General features: G+C 56.9%; 1 protein-coding gene across 12 annotated transcripts in view; it reads right to left on the reverse strand.

Moving 5' to 3' along the window:
- The window catches only part of NCOR2 (nuclear receptor corepressor 2), a 224,630-nt gene that overhangs the window by 100,634 nt on the left and 109,099 nt on the right, over positions 1-14,897 (reverse strand). For all 12 annotated transcript variants that reach the window (XM_082774065.1, XM_082774067.1, XM_082774066.1 and 9 more), the window contains 2 exons: positions 14,198-14,311; positions 3,392-3,448 (listed from right to left, as the gene is read on the reverse strand). In XM_082774065.1, coding sequence (XP_082630191.1) covers positions 3,392-3,448; positions 14,198-14,311 — 171 coding nt within the window. The remainder of the gene's footprint in view (positions 1-3,391; positions 3,449-14,197; positions 14,312-14,897) is intronic.

Raw genomic sequence — 14,897 nt, forward strand, 5'->3', positions numbered from 1 at the left:
GTAATGCCTGTAAAACACGGCCCGGCGCGCTGCCTGGCTGCTGGGCGCCTCCGAACAGACGACACGGGGGAGGCGAAGGGGAAAGGGGGGCCCGGGGAGCGGGCAGAGCCAGCCCGTGCGCTGCGCCTTGTTATGTCTACGCGGCGGCAGCAGCACGCCTGAGCTCCCCGCAGAGCCACCAGCAGGGACAGGAGGCAGGATGAGGCTGAGCCCCTGGGGTTTCCAGCAGTGCAAGGGGTGGGAGGGCAGCTGGGCACGTCCCCGCAGCCCCCCGGCACCCGTGTGGACAGTGGTGCTGTGCGTGATTTGCACAGAGGAGTGAGAGGTGTAGGGAGAGCCACCCCCTGCAGCCCATCGCTGCTGCGTCTTGGCACCAGCTATTTATCAGGAGTGCTCTCAGGGCTGGGCACTTCTCACTTGGAAAGCTCAGAGGGACACGGACGCAGCTCACAAGAGGCAGGTCTGCACCTGCTTCTTAGTCAGAAATGGAGCCATGGCTCTGGAGCATCCCGTCCATGGCTCAACTCGAGGAGCCACGGGGCAGCCCTGACCAGCCACTGCTTCTCGGGAGGGCTGCAGGAACTGGAAGTGCTGGTAAATGAAGCACTGACAACACTCTGTGCTGACAAACAAAGCAAACAGGCTGGCACGTGACAAGGTGCGAATCTCCTCTGAGAGAAGGGGAGGCAGCCGTGTTTTGGTTTCTGTCTGGGTTAGAAGACTCCCGTGCACATGGGATGTCACCGATGCCCTGATGCTGCTCAGCTCACCGGAGGCTGCTGAATTATTTCCACTGCTCCTTATCTGGGACACGAGCAGGGAACCCGGGTGTTAACGGGCAGCCCCTGCACGCAGCACTTGCGCCATTCAGCAATAGGAGACTGGGATCCAAAGCCAAGTCCCACACAACAAGACCACCTCGAGGAGATTTCTGACTGCCCAGCACCGGGACTCAGCCCCTGCAGCACAGCGAGCCAGGAGACGAGTTTTACCTACCCCATAACTAAATGCTAAAAAAACTAAATGCTAAAAAGAGGAGCGAGAGGCACCATCCTTCCTTCCTCTGAGCTGTCCGCAACCTGCCCAGAACGACAACTTCCTAAACGAGTAAGCAAAAGCAAACCTGAGGGGTTGGATGGCACGGGGACACGCTCACAACGTGCACGGCACTGCTGCACGGGAAGCAATGCGTACCACGTTCCTCTGGGGATGACATTTAGGAAAAACAAAATCGCCAGGCAAGCCGTGACTGGGAAATCCGTGGATTTACTGAAAGCTCTTTAAAAATAAAACAGAATGGAAGCCCTCGATTGCTTTCTGGTCACTGCAGCATTCAGAGCGCAAGTCTCAATGAAATTTCTCCCTAGGGGAAACACGGGGTCATTTTGAAATGGTCTCAGCTACACGGCAGGGATAACACGGGGATGCTCACGTTCACCAGCTACTACAAAACCACAGCCTCGGGGGCCCTGGCTGCTCTGTCACTGCAGCACACTCATCCCCGGGGGGCTCCGTGCTGCCAGGTGCCCCCGGTCCCAGTGCAGGGGGTGATTTCACAGCCAGGGAGCCCAGCCCTGGTGTAGGTCACGACCACTGGGATCCCCAGCAAATCCTGCATCAGCTGGGGCTGATGTTGGGGCCCAGGGAGGAGGCGTCAGGGCACCCAGAAGCCCATGGAAAAGCACCACTAATGGGCAAAGGGCTTGGGGTACAAATCTGCACGTTTAAAACCTGCAGAGCACAGAAATGAGGATCCTCCAAAGAGAATCAATCATGAATCAGACCTCTTAAGGCAAAAAATGCAGGGCTGGTGCTTGTAGGTTCAAAGCAACAAGCAGCTGGGAAGGAAACCAACAGGAGCTGCTTCCTTATGATGCTCAGCTCCCAAGGACACAAATTTCAGTGCAGATCTCGTAGCCCAAAAGCTGTTTAAAAGACTCAAGTCAGGAGCTAAGAGTTCCCTACCAGAGCTGGGCCAGCACCCAGCAGCTTCCAACCGAGGGGAAATCCATGACACAGCCCCAAACCCCCGGGTAAGTCCCTACTTGTCCTATCCTGGATCGCTCTCAAAATCCCTTCTTCCACCTGATGCCGTTGGCAGGACCTGGGTGCTGGGAAGGGTCCCTCGCTGGGCAGGCAGATGGAGACAGCCTGTGCGAGGCACACAGAGCACAGCGAGGGGCTGGCAGGGTTTGCTCAGCAGAGGTTTCCCCTCCCCGTCAAGGAACAGGATGGAGAGACAGAGGAAAGTTTGCTCTGGGCTCTGGCCCAGCTCCCAAACTCCCCCGAAGACACAGGCTGGCTCTGGAGCATCAGCGCCCGAGGGAAAAGCATCAGCAAATCCAAAAAAAAAAAAAAAGAGGGGAAGAAAAAAAAAAAAGGTGCGTGGGGGAAGGAAAGGAAGTGCACCATCTTTTGGATGAGGAAGCACCAGTCCCAGGCACGGCCAACCTTCAGCAAAAGGCCAAAGGGTTTGACCCCGGTGACTCAGAGGAAAAATAACGCGCCCTGCCTCCCCAGCGAGGAAGCGGGCTGCGACACGCAGCAGCGACCACTAATTCCCTTGTGACCTCTCCCTTCCGCACTTGGGGAAGACAGTGATTAGTCCCACCTCCGCACAGCAAGTCCAAATTACAGCCGATGAGCACAGCCAGGGCTGCTGCATCCACCCTGGCAGGACAGGCTCCCTCTGCTGCACCCCGCGGCTGGTGCAGCCTAAGGGATGCTGCCAGACCCGGGTCCGGCCCGCTCTGACCCTTCCAGCTGCTTCTCTCTGCACCATCCCTGCAGATGCATCATTTTTTCCAGCACCTTTCTCATCCTCAGCCCCTCAGGGGCTGTTTCCAGCCACCCCTCCAGCAATCAGCTGCTTGACTTCCAGCAAAATCGTGCTGGATGCTGGAGCAGCCCCGAAACGACAAGTTATTAAAGGTGTTTTTCTCGGTTTCTGTGTGCATGAGACAGAAATAGGACGCACGCAGGTCCCGATACCTGCAGGCAGCTGTGGCTGTGACTGGCGTGTGCTTTCAGAGCCCTTTCCCCAGCGCCCTCCTTCCCCTTTCCAGGGTGCCAGCATCCCATCATGGGGCTGTGCGGTGCCAGAGCCCCCCTGTGTCACCCTGCCCTGCCGCGGCGTGCGACGGAGGAGCCGAAGGGTTAATGCTCTCCGAAGAGGGCTGTGTGTGTGTGTGTGTGTGTGTGTGTGTGTGTGTTTCAATACTCATCTCAGCCACTTCGTTTCCTGCCTTGGTGCCGCGCCAGCGAGACGTCCTGGCCAGCAGCACACTTCCTTCTGACGGCTCAGACGCACACCGCCGGGGCGCTCGCCTCCCGGGGAGCTCTCCGAGGCTGGCCCCGCTCCAAACCCCCCACGGGCAGAGGTGGCACTCACCAGCTCCACTTGGGGACCCAGTCCTTCCAGGATCCGGTGGGCAGCCTCTGCCTTCTTCTGCAGGGAGGGAAAGCAAAGAGGGGAGGAGGGAGAGAGAGAGAAGGGAGGGGGGAGAAAAGTTATTTCTGCTGCTGCTTACAGCCGCAGCCCTCTGCTCCAGTGCCCCACCTGTGCCAAAACCCCTTCCCCAACAAATCCCTGCAGGCAACGGGCAGCGGCAGCTCGAGTTACCCCAACACACCACTGGGAGCTTCCCAGCACCCCAAGAAACCCCCAAACCCCCCCCCAAAACCCGTCCTCGCCCCGCAGCCCCGGGCTCCTCCAGCTTTGGAGCTGCTGAACCGTGCACGTTACCTCGGCGCGGCTGCAGTGCGAGGAGGAGGGCGGGCGAGCCCACATGCACACAGAGATGCCCTTTCTAGGATTCATCGCTCCGTGAGCATGTGATCGTTCTACTCGAGCTGCCCTTGGCTCCTCGTTTTGCTCTCCCTTCCCTCCCCTCCCCGCAGCCGGGGAGCCCTCGGCTGCCCCCTCCCTCCCCAGCCAAACCTCCCCGCGCCTCTTAGAGAGAAACCCCGAACACGTGGCGGGGCTGCGGGGTGGTTACTAATTAAACAGGCCTGAAAAGAGCCATGGGCTCGCTGCGGCAGGAGCCTAAATAAAAGATGACATTTTCAGTAAACAGCACTTCCTCGCAAAGCCAGGCTTTTCCATTTCTGTTACTAACAGCCCAATAAATCCAGAGCGCTCCACGCCGCCGCCGAGGCACGGGGCTGATCCGACAGAGCCCGGTACCTGGCAGCGAGGGGGACAAGGAGATGGATTTTCAGAGGTGTTCAGTGAAATGGGTTATTTTACATGTGGGATAGGGGGAGAGGAAGCCCATGGCTGCCGAAAAGAGGGCTGCAGCAGCACGGACAGAGCTGAGCTTCCCAGGATTTAACCATGGGGAGGACTCATGCTGCTGTCTGGCACACGAGCACCAAGCCTCCATCTCCTTCCACCCCCCACGCCGGCTCCCTGCAGGATGCGCCCTCCAGGCTCGCAGGACACCCCACGTCTCACCAACCCCACACCTCTGTGGGTGCCCCGAGAGCCACGAGCCTCACCCCGCCGCCGAGCGTGGCCGCCCCGCAGCACGGATGCAGGCAGTCGGTGTGCAAGCTCCTGGCTGGGGCTTTGCACACCCACACCCAGGCTGAGCTGCAGCCCCGGCCCCGAGCCGTGAGTCACCGTGCCCGCAGCCACGCTGCTGCTCCCCGGCAATGCACAACCCAGGCCGGGTGGGTGATGAGGAGGAGCCCCCAGCCCCTCCACTGACCGCTCTCGGGAGGCTGTGAAGCTTTGTGACACTCAGAAGTGCCCCCAAGGATGCTACCAGAGCCGTACCCACGAGCTGGGGTGGCAGAGCCCGTGCAAAATTAAGCCTGAACCCTGCGCTCCCCAACGCTCGCAGTGCCCTCACGCCTCCCACGGGCTCCTGGGGCAGAGCACAGCCGCCTACAGCAGATTTTGAGCTCCAGACCAGGACAGGAGAGCAGGACACCTGCCTGGGATGCAATTTGCAGCTGGGCACCGCAGAGGCACAGCTCGAGCCCGGGCTGCAGCCCCCCAGCGGCCTCAGCCTGCATAACCCGCACGGCTCCGCACGCCCCGTGCCCGTCTGCGGCTGCAGCTCTGCCCCTTGCCTCTCCTCCTGCCCTCCGAGGGCATTTCAGCCACAAAATCAGGCAGAGCAGCGTACGAGCCTGCAGGCTAACTCATGCCTGAGCCACTCGTATCAGGGAGCCGTCACATTTGGCCTCCCACAAGGAAATAAAGGGAAATCAAAAATATCACCGCGGTCAAACCCAGCCCCTGCAGGGCTCCCCAGAAGAGGCTGGTGAGCACCGAGTGTTTCCACTGCTGTGCACCAGGATTCATTAACGGGAAGGAGCTATGCCTGCCCTGGGACCTGCCTGCTTGAAATATTCATGGTGCTACGGAGAACTCATAGCCAGAGCTTAATACTTCAGTCTCTGAGAGCAATAAAACCTGCTGATCTCACAGACCATCTGCATGGTGACATTAGGGCATCTTAAACAATTAAAATCGGGTAAGACTTTGGGCAGGGAAGGAAGGGGGGCACTAAAACTGGTATAGAACCCCCCGATCTGCTTCCAAGAGGGGACGTGGCCGAGCTCCCTCCTCCACACCAGCAATTCCCGGTGAGTGGGACACATCCTCTGAGCAGAGCTTTTTCCAGGACGCCCCCAGGACAAAAAAAACAGCGCCTGATTAATTGCAGGCCGGTTAAATAACTGTGGGTTGGAGACTGCAGGCGCAGCCTCTCCCAGCAGCACCGGTGAAGGATGCCCGAGGACGCCCCAGCCACGAGTGGGTGCTGCCGGAGGGCTGCGCGTACAGCGCCAACAACGCGGAGAAAAGGCTGAACGTCCTCAGCCGCTGCGTTTGCCATGTTTAGACAACTTAATGAGACAGCCCAGAGGCAAATCACCATCGGCAGAACATGTGGCGAATCAGGAAGAATGACGTGATTTGTCTTGCATTAACTGCCTGCAATGCACACGTCTCCAGAACGAAAGATCAGGAGGGAAAGCGATTCCGAGCACGTCATATCTCCGTACGCGCACAAAGCAATGCCTCTATCATGAAAGCCGCCCAATTAACACTTGACACGCACCGTAATTGCTGCTGCTCCTTGCTGCATTTATCAGATGGGAACGGAGCTGTCTGGAAGGCCAGGCAGAGCCACGCGGGAGCTGGTGGCAGAGCCAGGAACGACGGGTGGCTCCTACAGATGGGTCCCACCGCGCCGCGCCTCGTGCCAGAGCACAGACAGCTGCTGGAAAACCTGCTCCTACGTGGCCCAGCTACCTGAAACCCACTCGGGGAATTTGGGCAAACCTCAAATCTGCCGGCCCCAGCTCCTTCTGCACCCACAGGATCCTTGCAGGAGACCAGAGCCAGCCCTGCTGAATCCTTTCCTTTCCACAGGCACGGCCACCGAGGACTCGACTCTTGATTCCACGAGGAAGATGTTTCCTGGCTGACCCTCCAGGAGGAAACCGGAGAGTTCATCCCCACCTGCTGAACAACCCCCGCCAGCAATCCCCGTTATTTAACAGAGGGGGACGATCAGGAAGCAAATCTAACCACTGCTTCCAGCGAGACGCCCGAAGGTCCCCGCTGCTTTACAGCCCCTCCGCTGCTCCGCAGCTAATGACCCCTTTTCCGGAGCTGGTGCGGATCCTGAAATGTTGCAGAGCGCTCAGCAAGGAGGCCTTCGCAGCAGAACCGAAGCCCTGAGGCTGAATTTTGCTCCTGTTTACATCGGTTGCTTTGCTCAGGGTTTCATAGCAGCATGGGCATGAGCAAACTGGGGACACATCCTTCTAATCTGTGGGCACCGTTCGTGCTGACGGGTGGAGCTTCCCAGCACACACACGTTTTCCGAGGGATGGAGGGTCTCAAGGAGTGTGGCTGAGCCACAAATGTCAACCAGTGTCACCGCAGGTCCCATGGACACAAAAGGGGACCTGTAGACGTGGCAAGGAGCAGCACCTGCCCCCCAAAACCTCCCTCCCCAGCTCCTCCCACGGGCAGGGATGTGCAGATGGCTCTCACCTTGCAGGACTGGGCTCACACCTGGAAATAACGGGATCTTCACCAGCAGCAAAAACCTCCCAGCATAGTACAAAAACCTCTGCTCTCCCCTAAAAAGCATTTGGCTTCAAAGCAAACTCCAGCCTCTTTTTTTTGGATGGAACTTAAGTGAGGGGTGGGAGGGGAAGGGGGCAGGAGGGCAGCGTCCCAGCCACGTGAGCTCCCGCGGGGACGAGGAGCTGAGCCCACGAGGCAGCGCCGCACCCGAAGGCGAGCGGCTGGGACTTCACGTGGGCTCCTCTCAAAGCGAAGTTTAAAACGGGAAGATAAGGAAACACGGGGGTTATTTTGAGAAAGCGGATCTGAAATTAGGAGGCGGCATTTTCTTGGAATTGCTCCAGCCATCACTCCAAGCCGCTCCGCGCTGCTGCCGCTGAACTGTGCTCCCGGGGTTATTTATAGCAGCCCGTAGGCAGCAGGCTGCTGGCCGTGCTGGGGAATGTGAGCATTTCTATTTGGGACCCGGCCTGTCCTGCACGGAGATAAGCAAACCTTAAAGAGGCAGCAGTGTGGAGAGGCTGGGCAAAAAGGAGAACGTGTGCGCTGCCCTGCTGGGACCAGACCCTCACCTTGCAGTGCTGGTTTCACCTGGAAGGATTTTAATTCCTAGGACCGAGGCTACCCATCTTTTCCCCTGCAGTCCCGGCCCCCTTCCTCCCAGAGAAAAACCACCCCAGAGCTCGCTGCCCTCCCAGAGGCAGGAGCTGAGCCTGCAGGACTCCCCTCGCACCCCTCCTGCCACAGCAGCGGTGGCAGATCCACCGCCGGGGACTCCCCGCTGCGACACACGTAAGGGAGGTGACAAATGACTCATCACAAAGAGCAAGAAAGACAAGGAAAGGCGGCTGCGTGCTCATACCCGTCCTCGAGCATCCTGTGTGGAGCGTGACAAGCCGGTGGCTCTCCTGGCCCCCCGTGGCTGGGCACTGCCAGCCGGTTTCTGCGCTCTCCTGCTCTGCCCCCAGCGAGGGCAAATCCTGCTCCGGGGCTGGGCTGGGTTTCCACGTGCTCACACACAAACACAGCACCACGCTTCATCATCTGGAGGGCTATGATGCCATGCAAAGGCGTGCAAAGATGAAAAGTGATGTGCTGAGGTGGTGGGCACAGCCTGACAAAACCGCACAGAGGGCTTCTGGAAATCAGGCTCAGCACCAGGGCTGTTACGGGAAAAGCTTGGGGACTCCATCCAAGGAGCAGGCACCGTGCTACAGGGTTTGTGCTCCTCCCTCCTGATGTATTTTGAGTTCTTTGCACCTCTTGTCTTTAATTCCAGGACCTGAAGATGCATGACACACGGTATCTGGTCTGGATCGGTCGCATACAAAGCCTATAAGGCAGTGCACCGCCACAGCCTTCGGATCTGAAGCAGATTATTAGAAATGGACACCAAAATGATTAAAAAGAAAAGGCTATTTTCTTTAAAAGCTGAGGAAAAGTGAAAGAAATCTGAATCACTCCAGGCTAAGCATTTGAATGTTTTTTTTTTGGAAATCTTGCTGTTAGGCAGCGGTGTTAATAGCTCCTGACCTCTGACCTTTCCGATTTTCCCCTGGATTACCATGCGCCACTGAGCCGAGGTGAGGCAAGCCCAGAGTGAAAGTCATCACCAACAGAAGCAAAATGAACGAGGCCCTTCCAGCAGCCAAGCGCAAAATGCCCCCATCCTGGCTACCACATCAACCAGAACTTGGAAAAAAAAAAAAAAAAAAACACAAAAACCCCTGCAGATTTAATGTTCAGATGGCGTTTCACTGATAAGGTTTTATTTACTGCAGCAGCTCCGTGCTGACGACGCAGGCCTGATTCTTCCCTTTCTAATGTAAATCAGGAGTTCATAGAAAATCAGTTACACAGACATAAAATCACCATGGGATCTGAGTCACGCTCTGTGCCTTTGAGTAGTTAAAGGCTAGATTATACTTTTCAATGCTAAAAGCGTTCATTTATTTATTCTCGTATTTATGGATGGGGCATTAATGCTTCATGAACGCGCGGATGAGGGTGAGCGGATAGCCAGGAATACGCTCGGCGCAGACACAACAGCAGCAGGGGGTAGAAAAAGTTCAAAACAACCCTTTGAATTCCAATTTTACAGCATAATGCTGAATTTATAGATAGATAGCTGTGCCCTTTTGAAGGAACAAGCACCGAGACAGAAAACGAATTAAAATTTAATCTTATTGATTTCCACCAACTCAATCCCCAGAGCGAGACAGGCGGTGCTGCCTGCTTCCCCTGCCTGCACTGCATCAAACCGGGTTTTTCGGAGAGCTGACAGCAGAGTGGGGAAGGGCTGGGGCGGCCGGGAGCTGTTGGCACCCGCAGCACGCAGGGGTCTCACCGCAGCCCTCGTCACGTTGCCGCGGGTCGCAGCACTCGGTGTCCCCGCTCCGGCACGGCGGTGACACGGAGGGCCAAGGCACGCAGCGTCCTGATGCGACCTCGCTGATCAAAAAGGGAACTCGGTGGTTTAGAGGAAAGCTGGCGTGCACTTGTTTGCAGGGATGGAGGCTGCTTTTTATCTGGCAGGCGGAGAGAGAATCCTGCCTGGCCTCGGTGCGCAGGGCTGCAGGGCTTTGCCTGCCTGAACCAGGCACCCCCGCTGCTCCACACAGTGCCTGCAGGAACCCAGATGGCACATGCACACTGCCACAAGGGTGGGACAGCGAGTGTGAGCACATCTATGTGCACGTGTGCATGGTAGCTGATGGGGAATCTGGGTATGAAGGGGACTCTTTTAACCCAAAGCCCAGCACCAGTGGGCTGGGGGCTGCTCTGCACAGCCTCCTCCAGGCAATGCCGGTGCAGGAGAGCTCGGCGAGCCTGAGACAGGCTCAGGGAGCAATTCAGAGGCACACTGCCCTCCCTGCATGCCTAACAAGGGGCCTACACGCTGCAGCTCAGAGTGCAAAAACATCTGCAAGGCCAGGTATGTCACAGCAATTTCAGGGGAAGACGGACACAAGGAATCCCACGAACAACCCAGCAGAATAAAACCACGGCTAAAAACACAGCCAGAGGATCTGCCCTGCTTATGGGGATTTGACATGAAAGGGAGATAAATTCCCTCAATGTAATAACGCATCGCAGAGGTGCAAATTGAAGCCCATGAACAGTCTGTGCCACAGCTACTGCCACAGAGGTGTCAGACCCAGCAGGAATCAGCTTCCCTCCCACAGGGGAGACACCGAAGGTCGCTCACACGGTTTAATTTAGGAGATCCCTCCTGGCTGCACTGCAGCCAACCTCTAGCAGCAGATGCCCATCATAATCTGGTTTCTCTGGGTAGCCCAGCACCACCCCATTGATGCCCAGCTCTGGGTGTGACAGCGGGATGGAAATTGCACCCCACCGCTCCACCACTTGCCCTGTGGCCCATGGCACCCGGCCAAGGTGGCCCTGAGCTCCCCTCCGCTCACAAACAGGCTCCCTCTACCACTTTCTAAAGCATCTCAGCCATTCCAGCACCTATCACTGGTTTCAACATATTTCTGTCTCTTCAAGGGCTAAAAACCACTTCTGAAAATAGGACTCAGATCCTTTTGAAAATGCTGCCCCGTTGTTTATTCCTGTCTATGCAAAATAACAAAAAATATTAAATCGCGTTCTCATACGTCCTTTTAGGTGTGTTAAGACAGTTTACACTCACAGCTGAAATTTTGGCTTTGGGACAGGTGTGTGTGTGCTACTCTGCACTGCACTGCAGGCATTTCCCAAGAGGTGTTTATTCAGGTGCAATTTCTCAGCTCATCTTGAAGACGAGACAAAGCGGCCCTGCTCAGCACATAGTGCCCAGGGCAGGAGGCACCGAGACATCAGAGACCATGAACGAAACCACCAGCTGCCTCTCTGTAAGAGCTGAGACCCTGAAAACCTCCCCCAACGCAGCCGCAGCCTCACAAGGCAGCATTTCACCGTGCTCAATAAGAGCTTTTCTCTCTCCTTCCCTCCCAGAACCAGTACAGTCAACTTTTTTTTTTTTTTTTTTCTGGAAATCAATTACTTGTCCAGCAGAGTGTAGCGAGAGGGGATTACAGGTCACATTCTCCACAATTACGCTCTCCAGCACCGAGGAACTTTCCAAATCGCAGGCGTTAAGTAGGTCGCAAGAGGGACAAGAGGCCTGAGGGGTGTTTAAGCAGCCGAGCACCTGGATTTTCAGAAAAACAGCCACACCAGCACCAACCCGCACCTCAACCCCTCGGCCATACCCAGCACGGCGGTGAGAAATCCATATAGGCTTCCTTGACGAACCGTGGGCTAAAATTAGCAACCATTCACCCCTGAAAAGCCGCAGCTATCGCCAAAAGGAAAGTAGGTCAGAGAACGGCTGGCTAACTCGATTTTCCGGCGTTTCTAGCCGCTCTGTCCTCACATAACCTCCCCTCTCCCAGGCACCGCTTTCGCTCCCTCCTTTGTTCGCGCTGTGACTGCACGCAGTGTGCGGCTCCGGCCCCGGGCTGGCAGCGGCGGTGGGAACGGGCACGGCAGCACCCGCGTGCCGGGGGCGGCACAGAGCCGTGCTTCAGGGGGAATTCATTAAAGCAGAGCCAGACGAGCGGCCCCGCGCGAACCGCGCCGCCTCCCACCTGCTCCGCTATGTGCACAAGCGCAGGCTTTCTCCCCCGGCCATAATATGGCCTGGTAACAACCCGCCGGGGCTTTGCCAGCCCTTCTGGGGTGCTTTGCTCTCTTGCCTCATCCCCAGGCCTCTGAATCCTTCTGCTGGTCGTGCTTCTCCCAATGCAGCCTCCCCCACACCAAGCTGTGCTCCCCGTGTGCCGGCAGCAGGCCCATGACAGCACCTTCCTTCTGCGAGCAGGCCTCAAGGCACTCAGCAGGCCTTCGCTGCTTCTCTGCCACACAAGAGAGGCAAAAATTCTCAAAATTTGGCTCCCTGACCTCAATCATTACATCTCTGTTCAACTCGCAGCCCTTTAGTCCTACAGCTCACCTCCCCAGCCCACCCGAGCCGCAGTAAGGCTGCAACACAACAGGGCCCAGCCCGTGTCCCAGAGGGCTGGGGTCACCCCGCCTGTGGTGATGCCACCATCAAAGGAACCCAGTGTGTGACCACCAGCGGCCATTTTCCGTGTGAGGGCCTCACTGTGGGTGCTCCGTGTCCAAATGAGGGAAAATCCGGGCCTTTCCGCTGCTTTGAACGTGTTCCAAAATTGCCATCGCTCGGCCTCAGCTGTTCCACGCGGCCTGCTGTCTTCCTCAGAGGAGGAACTCCAGCCTGCTATGGTTTCTATCAAGCAGAAGGGAAGGATTGTTTGGTCCGAGCCTCCTGCCCACAGACAGGCTCGCTCACACGCTATTCTCAACGGGACTCCACAACACAGAGGAGGAACCTCCATGTACCCATCACAGAGATCACACGGATATGAACACAGAGCCAAACTCCAAATTACGCAGAGATTTGGTGCCAGACGTGACCTTCCCTCACTGAGCACCCACCTGGAAGGTGGGCACCCTGTTGTGAAGGTTAATAACAAAAATACTCCTGCTTGCAGCCCGGCCTTGAGGATCAGCGTAGCTTGGAACCACGTCAGGAGCATCACGAGGGGATGCCACCAGCCTTGGGCAGTGTGCGCGACACCTCAGGCATTACAACCATTCACTTTCAAATGGGAAACCCCACACTTGTTCCTGCACTTTGATACTACCTATGGGACCAGCAGCAGTCCTGAGGGACTGGTGGAGGCTTCGGGAGCAGATCACAGCTGGGAGGGACAGGAGGGAACGTGTGCCCATACTGCTGGGGCAGGAGCGGGTGGAAATGAGGGATAAAATAGCAGGATAAGGGCCCAGGAGGACACTCAGCCCTGCACCACATCCTGCTAACGGGGACCACACCAACGAAAGCTTTTGGAAATACAACATCTGAAGATTCCTTCCCTGCCTCACTGTTATCACCCATTTCTTCCTCTCTTAACATGGGCCAGGTACATGACAGTGTCCAGGGAGGATGCAATCAACAGAATAGGGATAAAAGTGTTTGAGATGTCCTTCTGTCAGCCCAATCCTTGCACAGGATGCATCAGCCACCCAACCTAAGCCTCCTGCAAAGGGCACTCGGTGGTGCCAAGGGGAGAAGCGCTTTAGAAGCGCTCAGCACCTGCCCGCAGAGCCCCGGGTGGCGAAGCCACCAGCAGCTGGCGTGTGCTCACGCTTCAAAACGCGCCGACCTCAGCCCTCGGCCACTTGCACAACAGGACAACAGGCTGTGCCAACGCCAGGCTTCCGATTGCAGAGGGAGAAAAGCAGATGGAAAAAGTACAACCGGGAAAATTGCGCTGCCTGCGAGCGCAGGGTACGTGGATTTTTTTTTGTTGTTGTTTTTTGGTGGCGGTGGCGTTTTTTTTTGGAGTCAGGCACCTGGATTTCTGCAGCTCCCAGGGAAATCGCAGGCCTCGCAATTCAAAATAATTAGCGACTGGTAGTTTTCCTTTTATGCAAAATCATCCTTTTTATCCAACACCTAAATGAAAATGAATGTGCTTGATTATCTACCAAAGGGCCCAATTTTCTAGCATCACTCCAACGCACAGCAAAATCCACGTCTCCTAAGGCTGCTATTACAGGCGATGGCTGAGCGCAACAAATGAGCGGTCAAGGCAGAGATCCAGAGGCAGTGATGCCAGCATGACCTTTGCTAATGCCATTTACAGCATCAAATATCCACAGATCCAGCCAGGGCTGCATCCATGTCCTTTCTGCTCCAGCCCCGTGGCTCAGGGGTAGCCAGGAGGGCTCAGACATCACAGACATCCCTCACCTCCCTGCAGCCCACCCCACCAAGCCGAAGCCCAGCGTTCGAGGCAATTTTTGACTAGGCTCACTCCAGGGGAGAGGATGAAGTGAGCTACTTAACAGACAGGGCTCTGAAGCACCTCCTGAACGCTTCAAATCTAACACTTATCACAGGAAACCCCTGCAAGCAGGTTCTCACAGGGCTCAGAAGACATTTGCACTTCATCCACACAGCAGAGAGAGCACCTCAGGGCTGACGGGGCTCCATCCATCACAACTTCCCCGCGGGGGCTTTCCCCCGCCTGCCCCTCACCCAGCCCCTCCATCCCCAGCAGGGATGACACAGCACAACCACACGATCTCCGTCGTTTCCAGACTCACCCTGTTCTCGTCGTAGATGATCTGCACCAAGCTACGATGTTTGGACTCGATCGGAGGGGGGGAGATGGGTTTCTCAGGCTCGGGTGGTTTGGCTGCTTCTTCCTCCAACTGTTGCTGTGGAAGGAAAAAGAGGGGAGGAGGAGAGTGAGTCACAGCGAGCGAGGCAGCTGTCCCCGTCCACACGAGACTCTCTGCGGTGCTGCGACCGAGGCAGAAACCACCACGGCAGTTCCTGTGAGCCGTCACGGGCAGCGGTGACATGGAAGGGGGAGGAGGGCTGCGGGCAGAAGCACAGCGTTGGCTTGCCCTGTCCCCGTGCTGGCAGGGTGGTGCAGGGCAGAGGAGGACCACCAGCCTTCAGCAGGCCTCCCAGAGCAGCTCAAGGCTAGAAATAATGGTTTTATTCGAAATCCTAGAGGGGAGCCGCAGCTCTTGCTTGCCTCCGGCGCTGCCATCTGCAAGGGAAGCTGTGGAAGGGCGAGGGTGAGTGACGAGGCTGCTCTCTGCTGTCGGTTTTCTCTTTTGGTGCTGCGGTTGGAGGAGACACCCCGGGATGACTGGTGTCAGTGCAATGACTCGTGCACCTCCGCTCTGCTCCGAGCAGGAGGCAGCCGCCCCTGTGCGGCCAGATGAGCCTGAGCACGGCAGAGGAGGCCAAACGGGAGAGGCAAAGGTGAACAAAACCACACTGTGCTGCTCC

This window comes from Aythya marila (genome assembly GCF_965140915.1).
Source record: "Aythya marila genome assembly, chromosome: 17".
In the NCBI taxonomy this organism is placed as follows: Eukaryota; Metazoa; Chordata; class Aves; order Anseriformes; family Anatidae; genus Aythya; species Aythya marila.